At 36.3% G+C, this 27328-nt stretch overlaps 1 protein-coding gene across 10 annotated transcripts in view; it reads right to left on the bottom strand.

Moving 5' to 3' along the window:
• The window catches only part of Slo (calcium-activated potassium channel slo), a 102345-nt gene that overhangs the window by 60123 nt on the left and 14894 nt on the right, over positions 1 to 27328 (bottom strand). For all 10 annotated transcript variants that reach the window (XM_071795296.1, XM_071795301.1, XM_071795302.1 and 7 more), the window contains exons 2-5: positions 2552 to 2613; positions 2169 to 2265; positions 1567 to 1830; positions 965 to 1132 (exon numbers count right to left, since the gene is read on the bottom strand). In XM_071795296.1, the coding sequence (XP_071651397.1) occupies positions 965 to 1132; positions 1567 to 1830; positions 2169 to 2265; positions 2552 to 2613 (591 nt within the window). The remainder of the gene's footprint in view (positions 1 to 964; positions 1133 to 1566; positions 1831 to 2168; positions 2266 to 2551; positions 2614 to 27328) is intronic.

Here is a 27328-nt window from a genome sequence, read left to right as displayed (position 1 = left end):
TGGAGAGCTCACGTATCTTTTATATTTTTAATAACTTTCAATGCCGAACCTAAGATATCGCAAGATACGAAATTTAAGTGTCGTAATGAAAAATTTCGCAACACATTATAAACAATTTCCTACTGAATACCACCGTGAATTGTTTCCCGGTGCTAGCGCGATGCAGGAGGATCAACGGCCGGAGAACACCGTACACTCGAAAGTATTCACCGTCTCGCGACTCGGGGGACACGTAAATTTGAGGCCGCTCGTCTCGCCGATCGTTCCGCTCTGATATACGAGCCTTGGCAAAACTAACGGAGCTCCAGACGAAACGAGCTATGCGAAACGCCAAGTAGCAAGCGGAATGCTCTGCGGCGATACTTCGAGATTTCTCGGGATAAGAGATGAAGATATGCGCGATCGCAGCGAAGACTTGGCGGAAAGACAAGTCAAGCGAAAAAGCTCTTCGGATGCACACGAAATCGATAAGAAAGAAAAAAAAAGAATATCCCGGACCGATATAACAAAAGAGTTTCGTACGTAGTTTTACAAGTTTTCGACTTTTCTTCGCGCTGTATATTTACTGTATATTTAAAGGGATCAATTTTCGATGAAGAAGAAAAGACATTTCGCAAAGCTCGCATGTTTATTTATCATAAAAAAAAGAAATCCATAAAAAACGCAGTAAACATTTTTACGAGAACAAAGATTCATTTATTTACACACTTTATGTAAAATTATACTACATTCTGCATTTCTTAAATTATAACCACTGTGGCAGAGAGTTTAATCATGCATATATCCACGAAGTGGTTTCGTTCTGCCATAAAAATGCAACTGCGATTATCTATGGAAACGCGTTTTTTAGAATCATGCCACTCGAGGGGCATGTTATACGCGGTATAGAAGGCTCTTTAACGGACGTACGTAAACGTTAATGTGACTCGATTTTGTTTGAGAAGAATACACAGGAATAACTTACCAAACCGACGAGTAGAAAAAATACTAGGAATGTGCGGCCGAGGACCGTCTGGCAGTAAACGTCGCCATATCCTACCGTGGACATCGTCACGATCAGAAAGTACACACAGGTCCAGTATGAAAGCTGTTGTGGGTTCGTGAACTCGAAAGGATCCCCTGAGTTTTCAAGCTGCGGGCACAATGTTATTACGTTTAGGATCGTCCTCGCGTGGTGTCAAGAGTGAAATTGCGGTTTATATTTGGTAGGGTTATAACCATAAGCTTTTACTACTGCGCAATGATATAAACGCGGAATGTTCAAGAAACGAAGCTCTCGGATTTCTGGGCATATGGCGTCCTGGGAAATGTGAGGGAGAGTTGTGAGAAATACATATTATCGAGTAGTAATGTAAGATTATATTCTTCTTATTGAGAATATTCAAATCATAGAAATTATAAGAGACAAGATGTTAAATATTAAGATAATAGCCTCATTGTTATTTTATTATAATTTTTATTATAATTATTATATATATATATTTATATATATTATCAAACCCAAGATAACCGGTTCAATATTTGTAGTAAAACACTTTTTAAATACAAAAAGAGGATAAGACTCACCAAATGAATGATGCCAGCAGCGGTTAACCATACCGAAATGAAGATGGATACGAGTTGGGCGAGACGAATAGAGCTCGATGTCTTTAGAATGTTAAGGTACTGGAGGATGTCAGGGACCGTCATCAGTCGTAGGGCTCGGAGGAACCTCAGTCCGATCCACGTCCGATCGAGATATATCGACACGAAGGACGGTGGTATCGTAAAGTAGTCCACGAACGAATACATCTCCAACATGAACCACAGCTTGTCACTGGCGGCGATAAACTGCGGGAATCGCATAAAAAACAAAAACGTATATTTAAATAAAAAATCAGTCGAATATTATATTTCACGAAAAAAAATTCCCAAAAAATTTCTGTAAAACGCAAGTCAAAATGCCTCGTAAAAAGCGTATTTATTCATAACTTTAAAATATTTCATAAATATTATAAATTTTGGTGAGATTCTTGTATAAATTTTCCTTTTAAAGAAATTTATCGAAATAAAAAACAACGTCTATATTTTTATGTGACAGAATTTTGTAGCAAACTTGCATTCTATTTAATGGTCTTAATGCCAGCCAGAAAGTTCATTGACAGACAGAACGGATGATCTTTACTTACGCGTATAAAAAAGTAGACCATAAAAAATATATTGAAAGCTAAGTCTATCTGCTGAGTAATGTTGTTGCTCCACTTCTGGCAACGCTCCACCACTTCGCTGTAACATAAAAGCACGGGATTGCGGATGTTAGGTCAGCATCTCTTATGAACTCACGCGAAGGTCTCGGTCTTAAAAAAAGCAACGCTGAAAGGGCGACTAAAATAGCAGCGATTAAACTAGCAGCGATTATCGCCGCGCCCTTAATTAAACCGCAAGAAAAAGCTACAAAGTGCTGTTATAATATTACCAATACTGCGCAAGAATAAAAACAATATGCATGAATGTTTGTGATAAACTTAAAAGCCACGCATTATAACACCGCCATCGAAGTCTTGTTACTCACCTGGAGGCATCGATGAAGTATATTATAAGCGATGCTATACTGAGAATGAAAACTAACACCACCTGAAACAGACAATAAGTCGCATCATCAGAAATCTTTCCCGTCAAACATTCTTTTTAAATACATGATGTATCATTAAACGTATAAATAAAAATAAATGCTTTATAGTTTTTTATCGCGCATTGCAGGTTTTTTAATGTTTTCCGAATAATGTAATTTTCACCATTTCAAATAATCTCTTCAAAAAATATGCCATGTCTTATTTCTCGATTAGTTCGCTAATTTGATGTAAAGATATTGTGATCGCCGTAGCAAAACCTAATCAAAGTTACACTGTCAGAATAACATTCGCAAGAGCTCGCAATTTGAATGTCTCATATATTGTCATCCTCGCGATCTTTTATCATTAAATCGTAGTATCACTTTATTTTCGATATGACACGCGCCAGTGTCGTGTAACGCAAAGTCTAACCGATAACTGTCAGCAAATGTGAAGTAACGTTTACGACAAGCGCCAAAACACCCCATACTCGACACCGTGTCAAAGCATACTGGTAGTTACCAGTGAATATTATTAACGATCGCTATAACGTCAAATTACCACTATGTAACGACTTTAAAGTTGCGCAAAATTTTCGCGCGAATAAACGCGCTAATGACCTGATTAAACCCCTCGTTAGACGACTAGTACTGATCACCATCGTCACCGAAGACAAGCGGTTAATTAAATGACCGAAGTAATTTGCGCAGTCATCAATTGTGGTGGCAATTCAATAACCCATCCACTGTTTGAGCAAAAATATTCGCGGTACCGCAAATGATGACTTATGTTATATAAAACGTATAGCACATGACGTGTATCGGAAAATAATATTGCACCGAGCAATCGAAATCCGGTAAACGGTCTGCCGGCGCATAGGAAACGCACATACACGCGTCATCCAGGTCCGGTTGTATCTCAACCATTCGAGAGTCTATTTCTCGTACACGAAGTATATTTAGGTATGCATTGCACAGACACAAAATTGCGAACTGCGCAGCCACGCCTGTACATAATTATTGTAAACAATGGCTACGGCCAGCTCAATGATCGTATGCATGTAAGTACGCGATGCATGCGTCAAACACAAGATCGATGAGCGTCCGTAGTCCGTATACAGGATTGAATGTGCTGCGAATCCATTAACATATCGGCGATCCTTATTATCCCTGCGTTAAGAAGATACCTAAAACGACAGCTCTCGATGTTTGATACCTAATTCTGTTAAATTATTGAGACAAATTAAATAATCGGATAAAGAACGCGATATTTTGCGAAGGATTGATTAACAAATCGATCAAATAAAATATTAATTAATTTACTTATATATATACTTTGAAATATTATATTTTGGGAATTTTTCTAATATTACACAAGAAAATTTGTCGGTACTCGTGGTTCATCTTAAATGGAGAAATAGCATATAATTTCGATATTATATGAGAGATGATAATACCTTTCTTACGTACGATTATCGGTACCTACATTTTATATGACAGCATATTTCATCCTTCTTATATCTCTCTTATATTATAGATTCTTCGCTTTTCCCGAGAGAATAAAACGTTCTTATTGCCAGAAATATAAAACTTATAAAGAAGATGAAATAGTAAAAGTAAATTTCCAGATTATAAAAAACGCATTCAAATTTAATATTAAAATAAAAATGACATCTCAGTTAAAATTATTTGCAAAAGTTAATGTTAAAGTTATCTACGTTAAAAATTAATAATTTATAACACTCGTTACAATATCAAGAGCTATATAAAAGAAAGATATTAGTTTTTCAGAGAATATTTTACTTTGCACACTCTATTAGATCAACTTATCATATAGGGCATCTTTTCAGAAGTTACTTTAAGAAAGACGATCTTCCAACGGCGTGTCAGAGTTTAGCACGTGTAATTTCCCTATCAGTCTACTTCGCAACTATTTTATAGCATCCACGTAACGCTCTTCTTGTGAATCTTCCTTTACAAATCTGTTTAAAGGTAGAGACAGGAAGAGATACGCGTCGGCGTAAACTAAGTAAACAAAGAGAAAAAGGAACACAAGGGAGAGACGACAAAACAAGAGAGAGAGACAGAAAGATAAAGCGAGAAGTAGGACCTAACCAGCATACCGCGTGATATTCCTGACGCGTCTCGGTCTCATGAGAGCGAAACTCTATACATAGACACCGCTCGAAAATAGACAGTAGGTGCGGTCCTCGACGGAATGATATAGAGAAGAAACAAGAGAAGTGGTCACGGAAGAAGAACGAAGCAGTGACAGCGGGACGAAGAGCGATCGGTTATAATGGCGAAGAGATAATCTAATAACAGCAGCCAAACAAAAGCGGCGAAAGAGAAAAGAGGAAGGAGCGAAGCATCCGAGACAGACGAAAGGACGACGACCCCGCGGAGTCGATCTCATGAATTCGCATGAGACGATACTCGAAGTCGCGAGCTCCCCCGGATGCATTTCTTTTTTAACGTCGAAATTATTTTTAACCCGGCCCGTTTTCGCCGCGTCGCTCGCGGAAACCACGTGGAGAACAGGCCGGGAGGCCGAGGCTCGCGTTTCTGTGCTAGCTGGCAGGCGAGCATTAAAGTTCAGGGTTATCGCGCCTAAAGACCGTAATAAGAACCCCGTACCCGCCTCTCTCCCTGGGAGCCAACGAACTCCCACCTCGTCATCGATTTAAGCCCTTATCAAACCTGTCGTGCTCCTAACGACCATTACAGCAAATTGACTTGATAAACGGCTGCACCACGCGAAATTACTAGACGGCGGCGGTGCTTCCTGGAGCAACGCGTACCCGCCCTCGCCGCGAACTGAACAATTCCCTGGATGCCGCGCTAATAACTCGTTTGATATTCTACAGGGTAATGGCTAGTATCATTATTATGATAAGAATATTTCATGTAGAGATCGTTTTCTCTCCCTCCCCGAGAGACCATTTTCTGCGGGATTTTCGATATGCAGGACATCCATACACAATTTTGCGTTCTTTTTTTCACGAATAACAGAGTCCACGTTTAATAAAACGTCGATTCGAAGCGTGCGTGACTGAAAAACATAAATTGCTGACAAGTTTTGCATTGCAAGAGTCCAAATAAATAACAGAGCGTTGAATTCAACAGTTCTTTTAGAGACAAGTTCCATAGTTTCTTTTAATTGACATAGTTACATATTTAAAATAAGTTACTCTCTTCTTTGTCGACTAAGGAGATAATATGCGTAATATTTCTTTGTTTAATTAATTAAAAAGCGAAATTTTTATTAATAATTCCAAGGCGTTCAAAGCAAATTACTGTGCACTTATTTTGCTATTGAAATATGAATTGTGTTCATTTTCAAATTAACAAAATATAATTCGAGAATTAATTGTCACTAATAAGAACTATAAATATCGCGATAAAAGATGGCATATTCAGCTTTTTCTAGAAACATTCATATAATGTGCAGAGCTATATATTCTACCTATAATACTTCTATTCACAATATAAGTATTCTGTCATATATTTTAATTTATATTTCATGTTTTATATGTGTATTATAAAAGTTTGTAACAATTTTACGCTGGTTATGAAGTAACTTAACGTGTTCCAAAAAGAACTAAACTAAAGTAGGACGAACGATTAATGGCTTTTATACTTCATCAATACTGCTGTACAACCTATTGGTACAAGAAACAAATATTTCCGCGCGCTGTATACATAAATACATAATATTCATCACTAAAGTATTATGGCACAGTTAATAAATTAAGTAAGTTACAAGAAATTAAGAGTTTTATCATGCACCCGAAATTACAATGAGCAAACCAATACTTGCAAAAGAAATCAATAAACCATTAACACATATCGTTTTATAATATAAAAAGTAAGAAAGTATTTAAATTCTTTATATAGAAAATAATTCTGTGCTCTTTTGATTTTGAATAATAGAAATATAAATGAATTTAATAGATATGAAAATTGTTTACTACAAGATTTAGTTTTAAACGTTGTATATACTTTTAATAACTTCTATTCAATTTTTCCTAATACAAAATAACCGCTATATTATTTACTAGTTTGATATACCCGTGCTTTACTACAATTTGCGAAAAATTCTATAATTCACCCCTGAATCTAGATTTGTCCCTTTAAAGGTTGATTAAGGCAAAATCCTGAATTATGTTTTTTGTATGGGTAACCGTTGTAAGCAAAGGCCAAGTCGATATCTCATCGAGTCTAAGAAATATTAAGGAGAGAATCCGTGAAAACACATTCTACCCCTTTTCATCCCGTTAGGGGTCGAATTTCTAAAAATCCCTTTTTACTGGATGCTTACATCATGGAAGGAATACACTCCTCGAATTTCATGTTTTTAGGTTTAGGGGTTTGGACTGGACGTTGATAAGTCAGTCAATCAGTCAGGACAATTGTTTTTATATAATAGATAAAATATAAATTTTTACTTTTCAATTAATATCTAGTTCTATTTTACATGAACGAAACAATTCTAGATTAAATTAACAAGATACAGAAGTAAAATTGGAAGATAGCGATTCAGACGGCCTTCTATGAAATTTCCGTTAAGCAGAAATCGATTCCGAATTTATTAAAGGCTTTGACTCGATACGATATCTCAGATACTCCGTGCAGGGAAACCAAGTTTACGGATTTACGATCTCAAACTTGACGAGCTCGTATAAACGGACACCGTATCGAACTCTCGGACACCGGATTTATGAGAAACTTTTATTATGTTTGAGTTTTGAGAGAGAGAGAGAGAGAGAGAGAGAGAGAGAAAATATCCCGCTGGCGGAAGATCCGTGGATGGGCGATGGCGCCAAGAATGCACCGGTGTAAAAATAAAGACTGTTACAGAAAAAAAGAGGAAGAGTGAGAAAGAGGCATCTCTCGTTTTCTCCCGCATTGCCGAACAGTAAAGAACGTAGAAAAATTCGATTGTGAAAGGCGATTGTGACGCGAAGTCGATGTGCCACCAACCAAGTGGTCGCACGTAAAATGCCGCAACTTGTTGGCCGGGGACCCCCCGTGCAAGAGGGCGCGAGTATGTGGTACACGTACACGTAGCATAAATAAATAAAAAGGCGTAGCTTATGTGCCCTGCCGGCCGATCGATTTCGCCGGTTGGCTTCGTTCCAGATATTCCCTCGTTAGATTTTCGAACAATTTCACTGTGCGTCGCGCGAAACTACCCGCCTGCCCATTGCGCTTAAAACGAACGCGGGGTCATCCTCCATTAACAAAAAGCGGGGCTAACTCTCCGTTAACCGAGAGAAAAGTTTGACCCGACGCCGCGACGAGTCAAGACTCTGGACTTGTGTGTAAAAATCGTCACAAAAATCACTTTTCAGATCCGTCACGGAAATTTGTTTTCGTACGTTAGTGTCTCTTCACTCTGTTGCCCTCAATAGTATTAACGTCATTCGGACTTATGAAACACTAGTCGCTCGTTTTTATATATGCTGCTATTTTTATCATTTCGTGATACTTGATAATGAGCACATTTTAACAAAATATTAACTGGATTCGATTATATTTGACGTAAAAATAATCGGACATTTTCGGATAATTTCCAGATCATGTTACATTACAAAACTTAGTTTTAAATGCGATGAGATTCATGTGTAAATTTTTTATATTTCGTTTTATAAGTAATATTTTGTAATATTCCATGGTACGTTTGTTCTGCTAAAAATTAGCTTCAAATTTATACACTGTATAATATATTTTCTTCCTTAAACATCAATTAATTACTTCATGTACAAAACTCGATCAAAACTCGACATTTAATGTTAGCAGTTATTTGAAATAATTAAAATTTGTAGTAATATTTCTATGATCAACGTTTTATAAAAATTCGTGTTCCAAAACATTATTAATTCCTTTCTATAGTAAACTGATTTTTAAAATCAATTTAATGTAGCCACTAAAAGATGTATCAGCCAGACGCCTATTGTTCTCTCGTCAGGGACATGGTGACCCAAAAAGAATTGAATTATTCTAGTACATAATTTCTCAAATTCTCATACAATAATAAAGTGCACGCTTTACTCTCCTCTATCGAAGGAGCGCGAGATATTCTAACGGAATAATTCAGTGTGCTCCGAATGTTGCGCTACAACTCCCCCCGAAATTCGAAGGATGTCCTACCGGAAATTCATTCGACATCCGGCAGAATATGTTCTCCGCGCGGTAAGAAAGTGAAGCTCGCCGGCGGGCGCCGTGTCCAATTTCGCGAACGCCACGTCTTGCGTGCACGTACGTATGTTCCACACGTGTGTTCCAAACGTCCGCAGATGCGCACGTACACGCTACAGAAGTACACGGCCCGGGGTCTCCGGATGCATCGTTCCAGCATGCGGTACTACGGCCGGCGTGCCGCTGCTGCACTATGGAAGATCTGGGTCATTCGAAAACGGTCGCAGGGGCCGTGCCGAGGGAATTTCCCGTTTCGTTTACTCGGAAAAATCATGCGGGCGGGACGAGAGATACGGACCGTCTTCGCGGAACGTCTTTCGCAAAATTCAACGAATTTGCGAATCGGCACAAAGGAAATTCGAACGGACGAATCGTCTAATACTCCGAAAAATTCGCTGGCGGGTAAAGTGGGTCGCGCGCGAAGTAAAAATTATTACGCTGTCCGGAAAATAATAAAGTGCAGCGTATAAACGGATATAGCGAATATATCCTCTACATTAAATTGTCACGAGTGTTAAATGGTTTTACCAGTGTCTCCTCGCTAATTCTTATCGCGCTGACTTTGTAAAATTTCAAATATATTTAAAAGAGGAAATATATTACTTGAAATTTTATTTCTTCTTTTATAAGAATATTTATCGATGACAATAGCCACTTATTACTGTATGAGTTGTATATCAAAATCATTTATTTTATGAAAATAACATCTACACTTTTTTTAATAAGAACTAAATAAATAAACTTTAATTTTCGGTACAAATTACATCTCGAGATAAACGATTTATTTCTCTCTGTGTAATTTTTATATCTTAATTTAATAAGAGGACATTGGAAAAAAAGATAAAATTGTGTACAATATGCGCGCAGCAATTATTATTTCGGACATGTAAATTGGCTGTTGCAGTTAATTAGTGTTAATTAGGCTAATACTTGTAGATACGTATTGCCATGATAAAGACGAAGAAATTGTAGTAAGTGACTGTCAGCTACATAAACAACTTACTACGTACTGGTGACGGATACTATAAACAGTCCTATCGCATTTTACTCATTCTATGCAGCCGATTAAATATGGATCCCTAGGATAATATGTCGAGAATATTGTGATTCCATTACGACTGTAACAGACGCGAGGATGGATACCTTCCGAGTATCAGTGCCCGAGAAACTGTTCCGAGTGTTCTCGAGTCTCGGGTCAAATCATAAATATTCAATCGTCGTCTCGTGAGACATCAATGGCAAATAATATTTTCTGAATGTTAAAAAGATGGTTTTTATTGTTACAAGCGCCTGGCTTGGTTAATTTTTTCCCATATGAGAATAAGATTCCTTCGTTCCGGCCGCCACCGACCGCAATAGGCGACGCTGAAAATAGTGCACTACTTCATAACGCAGTGAGTCACGCGTTGATATATGTATATTCAGATCAGAAATTCGCGATACACTTCTTGGTGCCTTCGCGCGACGAACCGTGTAAATTCTCGGGGAAATTGCCCACGTATCGCTCCGATTTTTCTTCTTTTTTCTCTTTTCTTTTATTCACATCAGGTTCTCAAAAATTCCACATGCTTGACAGCGCTGTGGGAAATTACTCGTATTGTGAAACATTTTTTATTTGAAGTCCAGACATGACGACATTTCCGGCTGAAAGAACGTCATGACGCGTCATAAGTACGTATAAAGACACTACTCTTATCACGTATCTATAGCGTCACCCTCGTTCGTCTGGGCGAGTAAAGCCAGGACGCGTGCTTTTAGCGCAACCCTAATCAAACGAGCGGCTTACCTCGCCATCCCCGGGGTGGCGGTTCATTTAATTAAACGCCCCGTTCCACGCAACTTTCTATAGCGTCGGAAGGAAGTTTATTTCGCTAAAGCTACATCCCGCAGCTTCGTGCTAATCAATGTAAGGTTGACACGACATAATTAACGGTTCTGGACAACACTGGATTGAATAGGTACACGAATATTTTCCGCTTCATTACAATATGCAGATCTAAAGAGATAGTTTTATCTTACTTTGGCGCAGATCGTTTACATTCTAATGAAAATATACGGATTCTTCGTAGCGAAAGGTAATTAAGCTTCATAAATATTTTCAGAAATGCGAATTCCCTCGCACAATGATATATAAAATCACGACGGCCATGTAATCCTCGGCGGATTAGCGTGCTTAAATGATATATCTCCGCTCGCGTTTAACAGTTTTCTTAGAATTTCTTGGTAATTCCGCTCCCTGCCTTGATGCAAGCAACCCAGATCCAACATCGGCAAGTTCAGTGACGATGAGCTAAGTGAGCGCAACACAATTCTCATTAATCACGATGTAAACTGCAACGTACAGGTGCTACAACGCACCCCGCTCCGCGCTCCTTCCCGATTTTCTTCTCCAGCGTCGTTCGCGCGGCTGAGCCTTGCGCACTCCGCGAGGGGAGTCTGAGTCGAGGCTTGCGTAACATGGCGCATAGTTTCGCGAACGAAGCCCGCGTCGACCTGGTCTTACCTCGATGGGCTTGCCCTCGTTACGGCGGTAAGGGCCAGGTGATAATAGTCGTACGCACCGCCGCGCCGGAGGGGGCAGTTATCATCGCGTGACCGGTATCGATTCTAATCCCCCCCGGCCCCCCCGATCCCCCTTCTGCGACTGGCCGTACCGACGGTGCGAACGTCACCGGGTTAACGGGGTGCAGCTGTACCTGTGACGACGACGAAAGCGGGGAGAGAGAGAGAGAGGGGGGGGGGAGAGAGGGAGGGAGAGAGAGAGAGAGAGAGAAAGAGAGCGAGGAGGAGGAAGAGGAGGAGCACGGAGAGGGCGAGCTTGCGTTTGAACTTGCGTTTGAACCGGCCACGACGAGTTCTCCATCCCCCTTTTCGGAAAAACGGTCGAGCGTTCGGCTATCCACCACCGTCACCAGCTCGCTCCCACCATCGACTCGTTTCCGCGCGGGAATGTGGGTTACTGGGTTATCATCGCCGGCGGTGGCTCGTCCTTCTCCGTTGCCGGAAACTTTTCCAACCAATTGCTCCTGCGAAAGGACAACGACGAAAACCAAGGAGGACCCAGAACCACCCGAGAGTGTAATTCTTCTTCGGCAAGCGTAGACGTCTCGGTGAAGATTGCCGATACGAGGATATCGAGCCTTCCACAGAATTGGCTACATCGATTTTTCAGGATGTCCAGGAGAACCGTATATCATGCGTCTCCGTTGTTTGTCATTCGGGATGAATTTGTCATGATTATATATGTGTGAAATAATAAATTATTCCCGCTTCTCAAAGCGTGAATATTTTTAAATTAACCTTCTCTAATTATTCCTTTCTATGTCATGACAGGTAGACGGTACAACCACTATTTTTAATGCGAAACAAGTAGAGCAACAAAGTCCAAAATAAATTAATAAGATAATAAATTAGTAACAAAGAAGCATTAAATTTCTATTTTTATTTGAGTAGATTGTGTTAAAGCCATATCAGATTAACAGACGTCATAAAAGAATTATTTTTACTAAATCAATTTCCGAATGGATTATTTTAAGGATTACATTTTCTTAAGATAAAATAAACTGTTTAAACTTTATTTCTCCTTTCTTCCATTGGTTTGTTCTATGTAAATCTTTATATCGTTTTTTTTTCTTGGTCGCATCGTATTATGTTCTTATAACTAAATCGTAACTAATCTCTTTTCAATTTCCAATTAAGTATGGAATATGATTATTCGTGTCCGTAGCTTACGTCGCGATGCTTATGATCATGTCAAAACGGAGTTAATATTACATGCAGGATACACGATTCTAACAGCATCGAGTTATTAAGCACCGATATTACTACACGTACTCACTTTTTACACCTGCAAACCCGAACGGTTGCAAGTGGGCATCCCCGGCAGATCCTTATAATCTGCTTTACGAGAGCAATTTGAATCTACTCATTAAAGACGTATCGCGCGATTCTATCCCGGATTAATGTGTCAGGTGACACGTAATTCATATGACGTTCGTAATTCAGATCACGAACATATGCTAATTAGTCTGTTCGACACGAGTTGATGCTAGACTGTTCATGTAATTGCACATACCCTTGGACAGTGCGTATTATATCTTATGAGTTATGCTCCTTTTCATTCCATCGATCTTCCGGGACACAAAGCGTTCCTTGATAGACTAAGAGAAAGGATAGAATGCAATATATATGTATATCAAAACAGAATTGATTACGGAAAAAAAAAATTATCTTTACTAATCCCTTTATATTCTGCGAAAAAGATTTGCTTTATTTATTTGTATTATCAAGTACTAAATATTCTTATTAAAAGTTTCTTATATAACACAGAAAATTTCTTAGAAACGTGTTAGTAGAAATTTAAAGATTCAATGTATATAAGTACCGTTAATTTATATATTATAAAATTGTAAGAAAAACGTCAGTGATAAAAGCATACAATAAAAAATTATTTTTAATGTATTTAAATAAAGCGGATTTGTTTTTCCTTTTATTAGATAAGTTAACGTAAAATAAATTTAGACGCGCATAAATGAGAAATAAAGAGTTTTTGTATATTACACCATATCGTGAAAAATGCATCATAATGCATTGTATGCATCGGGGAGCCATCTGATTTGCCCTGAAGGCGGCAATCTGACCTATCGTACTTCACTATAAATAAAGATTGCTGTTCTTATTTTAGCGTGCGAATTAGCGTGGGTCTCGGGCAGACTCGTCACGAGTTGCCCTCGCTATTTTCGTATCGCGAGATATGTAGCCGAAGTGTCTAGCGAAAGCATGAACAATTTTCGATCGAAACACTCTATTCATTATCTGTTTAAAGAGCAAATCTGGTAAAAAATATTTAGTCGCTTGTAAAACAGATTAGACGAAACGTACGTTCGTCCAAGACAAATGTGATAATTAATATTGTTATTCGATTTGAGAAGTATACTACGGTGATTAGAAAGATATCTGATTTATTTCAATGTCCAAGGCCAAAAACACATAAATATGCATTATCGTCTGGATGTCCAATACTAATTACTGAAACGTATAAAACAACTCACGACGAGTCGTGCCATGCAATTTTATATCTCGAGATGGCATACTCCCAAGTTTTCGCCGTTTCGCGCCAACGGCAGATTCGGCCGAGTTTTTCTCGCTATGCTATTTATACGGAGGAAATAAGCCCCGGAAATCTATCGGCCGCAAAACGAGATCGTTCGTTGCGGAAAAAGGGGGCCAACCGGAGGCACGAATTATCATATCGCTAACGTTATCGTGTACCGCACATCTTTAATTGCCCGGCGGCTGCCAAATACGATGTTAACTGTAAGTAGAAAAGTCAAGCGATTTCAGTAACGACGTCGATAATTTTGACAGTCAATTTATACGAAAGGAAACTCTCGGCTGCGGAACAACATTAATAAGCGATAAAAGGACTGGCAGTACTTTTTTATTTAATTACATCTGCAAAACATAGAGCATTAGATGATTAATATCAAACTGTAAAGGCTTTTTAGCAATATCGGAATTTATTTCTCTTTAGAAAATAATTTTATAAGTAATTTAATTATAACATAAAGACACAATCTTATAGATTTTGCTTTTCAATCTGTCCTAGAAGAGAGGATGAGATAAATCAGATTCTTTTAAATAGAATTCTTGTTTTTACTATAAACAATTAGATTCTCGCGTTTTCTCGATTACGTTTGCCAATGTAATTGGACTACACATTCTATAAACAAAGCTAATCGCGTTTTCATGAGTATAGTGGATAACAGCTCGCGGGTGTCATTTCACCTTCTTCGGTCATTTCTTATTTTGATATTTTTATTTTCTTTTGAAAGCAATCCGATGCAACCGTTCTTTTCTTCATGTCAAGTATTTTAATGCGCAGAGAAAAGAAGAATAATACATGGACTTGAATCGTGTTCAATGAACGACTTTTTTCAGAAATGTAATACTATTATCTCAATGCGTCTATAGTAAATGAAGAGGATTATAATCAACTCCATTATGCTTTCATAATTTTTAACCTTGCGGCGATAAATCTGTTTTGCAATCGCATTATAGTAGGCGAGGTAAAAATATCACGAAGAAGCACATCCTCTCTCTCTCTTTCCTTCTTTTTCTGTCTCTCTTGGCTGGTTAGCGGACTTTGAATAGCACAAACACCTGTTATTTCTTCTCTCTCGCGGAATGGCTGAACCAAAAAATAAACTTGATCGAAAATGCAGTACGCGTGAAATAATATATATTCGTAATATAATGTGAAATTTTAATCATGTGCAAAACAAATGAAAACGCTTTATATGAATTCTGTTTACCATATTCAAAACACGAAAACATACTACATATAAATATTTGCTTGCAATTGCTGTCCTTCTTAATTATTCGCGTTATACTCATGTTATATTTGTAGTATAGCCACATTATATTTCAAAATAACCATGCTCCTCATTTACACATACTAAAAAAAATTAAAAAATGATAATAATTGTTTTTATGTCAAAACATCAACATTTTGTTCAATTTATTGGAAATTAAGAATTTGGTAAATTAAGCTTTAAAATTAATAAGTCTTATAATATTTTTACAATACATGTATATTGTTTTCTCTGACCAATATTCCAATATATTATATAGATTTTTTTACAAAAGAAAAGTTTAATTTCTGAAGTGTGTTTAATAAAATAAAATAGATGCATGAAATATATAAAGTTTTATAACTTAACTTCAATATTGACCCTTATTTATTAAACTCTTATAAACCTCATATAAATCTTTCTTTCTGGCGCTCGCAACACTTACCCTAAAAAAAACTTCTCGATCGAGTGTACTACAAATATTTATACAAGCTCTTGTATTAACACACTCCAAAAACGAAACAACATACCCGAGAAAAAAAGTGGTTATAATATGGTTAGATGAAAAATACATTATTAGATATAAAAAGATCTAAAAAACATGTAATTTTATACGATTATATATAATCAGATCCGAAATTTTGCGCGATATGATCGTATAAAATTACATGTTATTTAGATTTTCTTTTCATATCTAATAATGTATTTTTACATCTGACCATATTATATCCACTTTTTTTCTCAGCATGCTAACAAGTTTTAACTGTTCCAGCAATTTGCCGAGATAAGTCCACATAAATACTGGAAAAACTTTTAATAATTTATTTTGAAACAATAAGGAATAAAATAAAGAGTGCATGCACGTTTTGTCTTGTTGGTACAATCCGTTTTCAATTATACGTTATTTGATAACAAAATGCAGTGGACGCAATTTTGCGCAACCCTTACGCAATATAATCTTACAAATGGTATTTACGTTTACGGCCATCCAGATTGTGGTCGGATATGTAACGAGCATAAATTATCGGTTAGTTACAGGAAACTGCAGTCCGCTTACATTGTGGATCAGGTTTATTTGTTATCCCAAGCTTTGACGTTGTTGAGTTACGCTTGTCATTCATATAAACCATAAACGAACCGCGTTCCCCATCGTGAGGTACTATATGAAGAACCCGGAAATCTTATGAAAACAGAATTAATAATGACATAAATAATCTCTTAGAAACGTATTATGCCTTGTTGCATTCTAATAATATCTGCACACGTCAATATAAGCATTATACTGCTATAATATAAAATTGGAGAAACAAATATTAACTTGTTTCTTTCTTTTTCCTACAATTATCTTATAAATTATAATTGTTCAAAAAAGATTTTAAAAAATTGTTTTCTACAATCTATCAAAGATTAATTTTTTTGTTATCTTGATCCAACATTTTTATCATTTTTAAAATATAATACAGATCTCTCGTTGCCTACAAAAATTTTCTGACAATACATCAATTCGTAATTATTATATAGAATTTTTATGGCATCGTCGCCTGCACTTTTAGAAAAAAGATGCACGATAATTCTTTAATATAAAAAATTTTTTTACAAAAAAATTAATTAAGATATAGAGACAATATTTTTTTGCAATTTGCACTAAATACTCTGATTAATATGTTGAAAGTTTTCCTTGTCAGTTAATTTTTATGCAAAATTAACTAACATTTAATTTAAGATATAATTATCAAAATATTTAATAGTAAACTGTATAAAAACATGCATTCAACGCTTATTGAATAATTATAGCAATTTTAATCATCTCGTGACACGTACTTTATTATCGGTGTAAATCATCGTCACGTAAACCTGTAGCCTATCACGTTCCATAACCAAACTATCGGTTTTCTAATGAGCATCTATTGCACGATTATTGTGGAAACACGTTCTACCAGCATAAATGAGGATAAGGGTATAGATTAATAACCACAATCGAAACATACGTGTTATATCTCCGTTGCATTATCCTATTTGTGGTGCTAACGGACTGCAAAATTAAATTTCAGCTTCAAATATATTATAATATTCAAATAACAAAAAAGATAATACGTAAATATTAATAAGAAGAATATATTTAGTTGTTGATTATTTTTAAATAAAAGTGACCATTTTGAAATACCATCTATGAAAACTATAATAAAATGCCTGATTTTAATATATTCACACATTTAGTAATACACGTAATAAATTAAAAATAATATGCGAGAATCTTTAACAAATTCAGAATACATTTTCTTTAATAAAAATGTTAAAAGAAGCCATTATTTCGTACAACTTTTTAACTAAATAAATAAATAAATAAATAAATTTTTTGCTATGTACGACCCGAATTAAATTTCTGTTGATAAAATGTCGACTTGAAATTGACTGAAGAATAAAGTTTTATTATCTATTTACATGTTTGATATTTAAGTCGTAAAAAATCCTCTATATTTTCAGTGCAAAATATCATATATTGATTTTTCAAAAAGTTCTCGGTAAAGAAAAATTAATTTCAAATTTGTAAAAAAAATTTTTCGTTAAAATATTTTTCGGGTAAATGTAGAGAATACATCTTCTAATTAAAATAAAAATTAATAAAAATGCAAAAGTGCAATATTTCATAATGTTAAAAGTTCGACATATTTTTTTCTAATTTTGTAATTAATAATAAGTAATAATTAACGCATAATCAGGAAACACACAAAACAGTAATTCGAGTTATAATGTACTTATAAAAATTCAATCCAATTTAATTCTTTTTCTATGAAATTTATATGAAAAATCTTAAAAGCCTTTCGAAGCTTGGCGAGAAGTCGAATCGCGTTCCTTCATTATAATATCATATTCTGGCACACGTATTTCGAATGATTGATGAGCGTACCAAATATTCGAACAAATCTCTTAAGAGGCACGTGAAGCTCACTATATACCTTTAAAAAGATGGCGTCCTACCTGCGAAATAGGCACATAAAGCATAAGTCGATTTTTAACGGACAGAGTGGATTATCGATAATAGGCCTTGGCATACTGAAATTCGTGTCATCCACAGTCGAGAAGCAAGGAAAACGACTCTAAGGGTGCTGTATTTACTTCGAATAGATCGAATGGATGTACAAGCGATTATCTTCCCCACCTCCGGCGTCGTGACAAATCTGTTACATTCTTGGAAACGGATACTGGCCAGCTGCCAGCCGCTGCTATAACGACTTTTCTTCCAAATATGATCGATACCCCCGATCCGCCCGCATGCGAGAAAGGATCATGAATTTGCACGAATAGATGTGCCCTCTTAATTCTTTAAGACTTTCGGGAAATGGGCGTTGGCAGATCTCTATTTTGTAATAAATAAAAATCTACAGAGTTTCCTATCAATATCTCGAGAAATCAACGATCTCTCTCGATCCGTGATTTGGAGACGGTCTTATAAACCAGTGTATTGCCTAAAATTTCCATTAGGTAAATTTATCTTGTTAGAGAGAAAAGCTATGAGCTCTGCGTAAACAAGCGTTATAATAAAACTGGTCCAAACGTAATGATCCGTTAATGCAGAAGACCGGAAAACATTCCCAGCCGCTGGCCGCGATATACCATGAATCCATAAATTATTGGCGCTTGCTGGTAAACACGGCGAAAGTGTCAGCTTCGGTTTCCACCAATTGGAAATGACCGAATTATGGTACCAGTTCGATTCGGCGCCTCCGCCAGCAGCAAAGAGGGAGAGGAAGAGGAAGAGGAGGAAGAGGAGGAAGAGGATGCGCACCCGTGGAAACTGGAACATCGAGTGCGCCGTAAAGGGGCTAAGTTCTAACATCCGAAGAGTTGCTCTTTGATCGGTGACCCCGTACGCGTACGTGACAGAGAGAAAGAGAGAGAAAGGGGAGGGGAGGGTTTACCTCTGGTGTACGTGATCTTCACGCTCATCTGGTACATTTCAACAAATCATCGTTGACAGCAGCGATATGTCTCATTGGTCCCGACACTGGACGATATTAAACCACTAAGTTAGGTCGAGGTTCTCGCGTTCTCCCTTTCTATCACGTACAAAGTTGGCGCGAGTTACTGATATTAACTTATCATACAAATCGTGTAATATACTTATTACGAAATGTATAAAAAAATCTGTGTGTGCTAATCTTTCTATTTTTATAAATAATCTCTCGAAGTTTCTCTAAATATTTACTCTCTTATCTTTCTACTCTACGTTCCTTATTTAAAAATCGTTGATAAAATATCAAAACATTGAAGCAGTATAATATAAAAATCAGAAAAATTTTTTATAAAATCCTCCTTTATATCTCTCGACATTACGAGACTTCTTAAAAATAGACATTGATATAATGTAAGAGCAAAAAAGCCATAAACATGAAACACTAAACGTTATACAAGACAAACAAGGAACGATAATACATTTGCCTGAAATAATTATAAACACTGCATGATTATTTTCATTTATGATAATAAATATATTAAATTAGTAGACAATCGAATTAAAAAAGATTATTTCTTTTGTAACAAATCTACTGATTAAAAGTATCTACATTATATTGAGGCAATTTGTAAGTAGGCAATTCTAACTTATTCAAATTTTATATTACGATATTAAACAGTTTATTTAAAAAAATCATTTTCATTGCCAATAAAAGGTATATATAAAAAATTGTATATCAAGTAGAGAAATGTGTATAAATATACTAATATATATATTGCTCCTATATATATAAATTCTATAAGGTGTATCTAAATTACACTTTTTACTAGATTCTCAAGATAAATACGCAAGTTGCCGTTTATAAAAAATTTTTGTTTTATTCACAATCGATGGAAGAACCAGAATTCAATTAAATATTATCGGAAAAATATGGCCGAAATCGATATACAATAATCCGAAGAAATACAAGATGATGGACCGAAGAAAGAAGCTGATTTCGTTATGTAGGTCGACTACAGGGTTACTTACGTTCTCTCTCCTCCCCCCCTCTCTCTCTCTCTCTCTTTCTTTCTCTCTCTTGGATGTCGGCTAAAGGTTAAATTCCAATTATAGCATGCGGATAAATAGGCGACTATCATCCTGTATGAAACGATCTCTCAGTCGCCAACGAGACGACGAGTAGATACTCCGCAAGAAGATACAACGACTGTCAGCAAAACAAATTACAAGCTGGATGTAGATAGATCTTTTCGTGAATTATCGGTAAATAAATTGTTGTAATCATTCCAATTTCATTGGCAACGTACATCTTCTCTCCATTGAGTTTAATTTTTTAGTATTTTAATGAAGCACCATTTTCATTATAAGCACTTAAAGCATCGTGTTATGAAAGAAGGTGAAATAAGAAGTTTAAAAAATTTTTTTAATAACTTGCTACTTCACAAAGACTGTATTAGTTTCGATGGTTATTGCTAACAATTAAATTTTGAAAACTGTTGAAATTAAATTATATTATGTAACATTATTAATATTTATACTAATAATTTCTCAAAATATGTAACAAAAATATGTATCTAAAATAATTTATATTCTATTAAACAAAAATCTAAAAGTTTTATTTATATAACGGAGCAAAATATGCGACTTGATACGTAAACGTAAACATGCGAATAAAGGATTAATAAAGGATTAATAAAACCGAATATTAACAAAATTAGTTATTATTTTAAAATTATTATATTCTATAGTTATTACCATAAAGATCTATATAAAGTAAAAATGTCACGTTCTTTTTAAGTAAACGTCGCTGCATGAAAATTAAATCCAATCTTCGATTAACTCCTATTTAAAATTCTGCTCTGTGAATCTTATTTAAGTAAGAAAAGTTACGGCAAATCTACATGAGTACAAAAATCGCACGGTAATAGTACTTTCCCCGGATATAATCGTGCCGAAAGCGTCGCTTTTCGAATTAACAGTTAAGAAGCGCCTGAAGATGCAAATATAATTCAATTCTGGAGCGCGCTAGGATTTGTATAAATCTTCTAATGAAATTCAAGCGCGAGGTATCTCAAGAAGAATAACGTCGTTGGGAAAAAGGAGATAAAGAGAATCTCTATAATTTCGAAGGCGTTAATCAGGTTCAATCACGAGCCAATTGCTCGAGTAACCTTTGCGCGGTAATTTCCTCGATTGAACGTTCAAAAATAGTAATTGCTATTCTCAACTATGATTCGTCACTTGAAACACGCAGACATTTTATATATTCTCAAGGTCTATATATAATGATTTATATGCGCACGTTTGGCAAATTGTTTAAAGGTCAAATGCCGATCGTGACAGCCTGCTAATTACAGCTTGCGTCTTGTCTACCGCAGACTATATTTAATGACGTTGTCAATGACTGCTATTGATGTTCCTAAGTCCTATGCAAACACGACGAAATTCAAGATTGCACGCATATACATTTCTGCGACATACAAAAGTAATGACGTTAACAATTATAACGAGAGCAGTAATATTTATATCATAATATAAAATCTGGACATGCTCAGTAACTATTGCTATTAATTTTCCAGAAAACAGGTCATACTTTAACTGCACTCATCATTTTGCCATTTTTAATTAAAAAATATTAAATATCTTAAAAATTAATATCGAGTTAAAATTTGTCAAAGACAAGGTTTACTAACTTAAACCATTATTCATCGAAATGTTGTTACATAATTCTGCGTTTAAGACTGCTTTATTAATACTTTCAATTTAACGCCAATATAACCGAAAGGACTGCTGGTGTAAATAATATAGAAAGGAAAAGAAAATGGAATTCCATATCAACACAGATCTCAAGGAATTATACGAACCCATTGTGCGAACGCGGTCGATTCAAGTGCCACTGAATAATTCATTTTAATCGTCGCCCCAAAATTTATCTCGCGTTTCTTGTAGCGGAAAATGCGGTGGAACACGGAATGTACATTAAGATCTCATTATAATCACTTCTCATTCGCATTATTACACGCTATTTACGCGAAGCTCGTAGTTATACGTGCGAATTAAAAAAGCTGCGAATTGCATACGTATATATAGACGTATATATAATAGTATGAATTCAAATAATTTTTCTGTAATAAATGTTTCTATTATGATGAGACGTAAAATATGTTTCTTCGCGATGTAAGTAAAAACAACAAAAACTCATACATGTATTCTCCTAATTAGAATTAAAATACAATATCTAAAATATAATTTTAATTTAATCCATTCTCACACACATCGAAAAATGTGGCAACATATATTATATATGTCTAGCATGTCTTTCGATGACAAATACAACAACATTATATATAGATAAAATAAATTGTCAAAAGTGTAACAAAATATTAAGCTTTTTATAAAAGAAAGCCTACACTTTGGCAATCGCTGCGAAAAAGCAATTAGTGTCGTAAACAGCTTTTTAGCTTTCAATATAAAATGTATCGACCATCGCGTAAGCCTCGACGTAAAAATGCAGCTTATGAGAGATTAAATATACTGCGCGAGGCATGCATTTTCGATCGGCCATAGTGCAACGTGCTCGACCCACTTCCGTTAAAATTAGAGGCTCTTCCGAGAGCGTTGGGGGACCATAAGCTCCCGGTCATACCCTCGGTCACGCTGCGGGCGCCCTTCTGTCTCCGGTGTGGCCAGGCAACAACTCGAGTGCGAATAAACTGCAGGTTGACACCCACACGCCGGCACAGCGGCATTCATGCACTTTCCCGAGTGCGGGTGGCGACACGCGCACATTTGTATATGTATGTATATAGCCCGGCGCATTATATGCACGCTCTCGTTTTGTTTCCGCGATACCATTATGATGCCGTTTCCATTTGCGGCGATGCTACTGGGATACAGACCGATCGAGCTGGTCGCTATCCGCGCCCTCGGGAACGAGTCCCGAGAAAGGAGACGTCGATGCGCGGTTAAATACATTAACGTTCCGAGAAAGCCGTGGGTTTCCACCGGGAAAAGCTGTTTGGTATACGAGCTGTGGCTTCTTGGTACTTGGCCTGCACTTAGACGCTTTGACTTTTGCTTTTCGTACTCGCCGAACTCGCTATCTATACAACATTTTCACAGCAAGAAGTACATTTCGTAATGGAGAGAAATGTACATTGTTCTTGGTAAAAGCTTACGACTATTAGTCTACTAAAAATACATCAAGTATATAATTCAAAGAGAAAAAGAGGGCAAGAGAGAATGATATTTACGAAAGAATTCCGCAAGAACGAGGTTTCATCGTAAAATGATGAGAATCGATAAGAAATTCCAATTCGAAGATGGCACGCTAAAAATTGCGGGTGGATGATAAACGATCACAAATCACGTATCAAGATGTAACAACGGAAGGTGACGCATTGTAATTCACGTGAAGCTCGAGCATCGAGCACGCAAAAGCGTGTCATGGAGCTACATATGTTGTGTGCGCGCGCGTTCGCTCTCGGTACCGTGACAATATCGTATTATTGGCCGATAAGAAAGCAACGTTTTCATACCAATGTTACTATTCGTGTCAGCGCGACAGTACGTTCCGCGGGGTTAAAATAGGTCTAAGCACGGCGAAGGACGTTAACGCACGAGACAGACAACAAACGGGGACACGGAGGCCGAAGGGAACACAATATTATATATGATACTTCCTATTCTATACCTGTCTCGGCATCCTTCGGAGTTTCCTCCTTTTGTTCGCTTCTACGTACACGGCGCCTTGACAACGGTGTGCCTTGTCGACATAATCAAAATCCAGCACGAAATTCGGTACCAGGTGAATACGTGTGTCGCATGAAAACTGCAGGAGATGGATAGAAACGGAAAATTGACCAAATTGGAACATACGCACATAAAGCGATTCGCGTTGCATCATGTGGTTGATTAATGCTTGTTAATTGGATCTTTAAATGACTCTTTTTGCTTCCACGTGGGTGTGCGCGTGGGAGATCTGTATTTATTTTCAATCACCTGCCCGCAATTTTCCTATACGGGATCAGAAACAAAAGCTCTATAGACTAAACCAAAAGAGTAAATAATGTTAGATATAAATAAATTGTTATACTCGTTAAAGTCCCTTGCTTAAAATAATAGATAATACTGAATTAATCAATAATAATATTAAAAACAATTAATAATAATAATACTATCCTGATACAAATCCATCGATATATCTATATTAAGATCTCGTGCGCATGGTAATTAAAAGAAGGTATCCGAGTATACGTAGAACCACCTGAGACATAAGTATATACGTAAGCAAAATACGTATTTACGTTTGCAATCCCTTTATCCTGCCCGTTGGCGTACATAATCCTATAGCCTTTGTTCGTGTCATGGCCGCGTGTTTTGCCACCTACAATATAATTAAGTTTCTCTTAACTGAAATCCGCCACACGCTTGTACTTGCTTCGTAAAGCCGTATAAAAGGAGTCTTCTCGCGCGCTTTAAAAGGAAACTAACAATAAGCTTATCGTTACTCGATAATTGCTCCTATTAAATTACAATTGTAAAAACATGATGTACATATTGTACATCAACATATATAAAAAATTTCATACGCTAAAATAATATACGTATTATACTTTACCCATCGCTATTGTATGGAATCGGCATTAAGAAAACCGTTTATTTATCGAATATTCGACAAAACCAATCGCACTTATAGCACATTTATGTGCATAACTAATTCAATTGCGTTATCACATGTATTAACAACATTGCACGTATAATGTGCGTCGCACATTATAGAATTACAATATTATTCTTTCGACATATGTTATTCCATTTGCAGAACGCGACACTAGTCTCATATCGACAAATATATGATGTACTGAGAAATATGTATTAATATTATAAAATAAATATCATTAATATTAATATTAATTTGTAATATTAATATTAATACTTAATATTAATATTATATATGTTGTTACTGCAATATATATGAATTTGTCAAGAAATAAATTTCAGTTAAAATTTTATGATAAATATAACACATATATTATATATATTTTTTTTATTAAAGTGTAATTGAAGGTAAAGAAAATATAAATGAGTGTGAGATAAATCTTATTATGTTTACCTCTTAAAAGCGCATCTTGACTGGCGCGACACTAAAATACATACAATTGCCCGCCAGTGTTTCATTGTCTGGGTTATATTTAATATCTTATACACTGAGCCAAAAGTCACACAGCCAGAGAGTACATCCGGACAAAACAAAGATAATTAGGCATTATTTATTCAGAAAGATTAAGGAATTGTTGAAAGCTGTCGCACTTTAATGCACATAACGCAAATTTGCGTTTTAGCGTGCACTACAAGATATCTACATAGGTATAATACGTTTCCAGTATCATTTCCAGTATTATTTGCCTCGATAAAATAATATAGCAAAATTTTTATCGACTTTGAGTCACCCTAAATTTTAGATATTTTATTAATAACAAATACTTTCAATATTGTTCTATTATGTTTTAATTACTTTAAGAGCAAAACAAAAAAACTTCACAAGAATAGGAAGCTAATGGCAAATAGTCGGAGACTTATTTTTCTCATCAATGTTTTTGATCATTTTTAACTATTAGCATTTTGATCGAAACGCTGTATGCAATATGTAAAATAATGTTCAAAAAATTCGGTGGAGGATCGATGGAGTCGACGCAAAGTGGTTGATATTTCACAATTTATTGACTACAAGTTTTTAACTCTATTGGACATCTCAATTTGACATATGGGACTAACATATTCGCGCCTTCAAACGACGAATAATGCTATCGTTTCGATTCATCGACTCAATATATTTGCGACACTTCAATTCGCACTTTAATTCAATGTTTTTAAAACACTATTGTAAATAAGCTAGATTTTATTTCAAACCAACATTATTTTGCCCGTATTTTAGCCTGATTAACCTTCTTGCATAGTTTTTAGTTCTTAGCTTGTAAGCGTTGACTTCTGTATTAATCAAATTTACCTTTATTTATTCTTATATTCTTTGTTGTGCAATAGATTCTGAAATCATATAATCCCAAAAACGAGTAAATAAGAATTAGCATAAACATGCTAGATTAAGTAATTAAACCATAAATATTTCAGAAATAAAATAAAGAAGATTTAATAACGTTACTATATTAAAAACTATTATTACATATAATAACCGGAGCCAAGGTAATTTGACCTACAAAAGCTTCACTTTAATGTTATCATATTTCTATGTAATATAATAAATCTCTGCGGTTCTTCGCAGGACAACCGACCGCTTCTCGGAGACAAGGAAAAAACGCAGCGGAACCTATTCCTCATTGTCTCATCACGAATAATTAAAAAGGTTTATGATACCACCCAATTAGAGGATCTAGTGATATCGGCGTTCAACTACCCCGTTGTTAGCCGACATATCGTGCCGTTGATTACTTAAAGCAATATCGGTCCCAGCCGGTTCATTGCGTCGTCATTTGTGTTTACGGGAACGCTCCAGCGGGAAATCGCGCATCAAACACGGCTCGCCCGTCTTGCCCAAAACGAGTCATAATCGACTCGCCACGGCGACTTGGTTTACGCCGAAAACCCTGAACGCTATTTTCGCTTACGCGCATAACATTGGCAACGAGCGGGAACGAATCATCGATGATGGCGCAGCGGCGGGCACGCGACGCGACGCGACGCGACGCTCGCGATGAAATTAGCGTACCGAGAGGCATGCGGAACATTGCCGTCGCTGTCGCCGTGTCGCCGTCGTCATCGTCGTCGTTGTAGTCATCTTCGTAATCGCGCGTCCGCATACAGAGCGAGACTTTGGGCATCTATATACAACGCTCAAAGGCACCTTAGATAGCTGCGTTGCAACAGCCATTAGCACCGACAGACGTGCTATTAGTGTTATTATGCGGCTTCGTTCGACGTGCTCCGCGCGCAGCTGACCGACCGCGTACAGCTTCCTGTTTTGCGAAAAATCCCCAAAGGTTCATTATTGCCGCGAAAGCTTTCGTCGATGACGTAACATTGAGAAATATTCACCATATTCCGGATACATGCGAGCCATTTCGAGTAAAACGACAGTATACGTCAAACTTTTTCTTATTATTGATCAAATAACTTGATAGAGACTCGTATGTGTATATGAAATCCGACAAATTTAAATTTATAAAAGGCAAATGAGCAGAAAGTATAAAGTAAATTTAAAAAAAGTTGCTT

This window comes from Temnothorax longispinosus, chromosome 12 (assembly GCF_030848805.1).
Source record: "Temnothorax longispinosus isolate EJ_2023e chromosome 12, Tlon_JGU_v1, whole genome shotgun sequence".
NCBI lineage: Eukaryota > Metazoa > Arthropoda > Insecta > Hymenoptera > Formicidae > Temnothorax > Temnothorax longispinosus.
The sequence above is the reverse complement of the archived record's forward strand: the minus strand, read 5'-3'. Positions and strand labels throughout refer to the sequence as shown.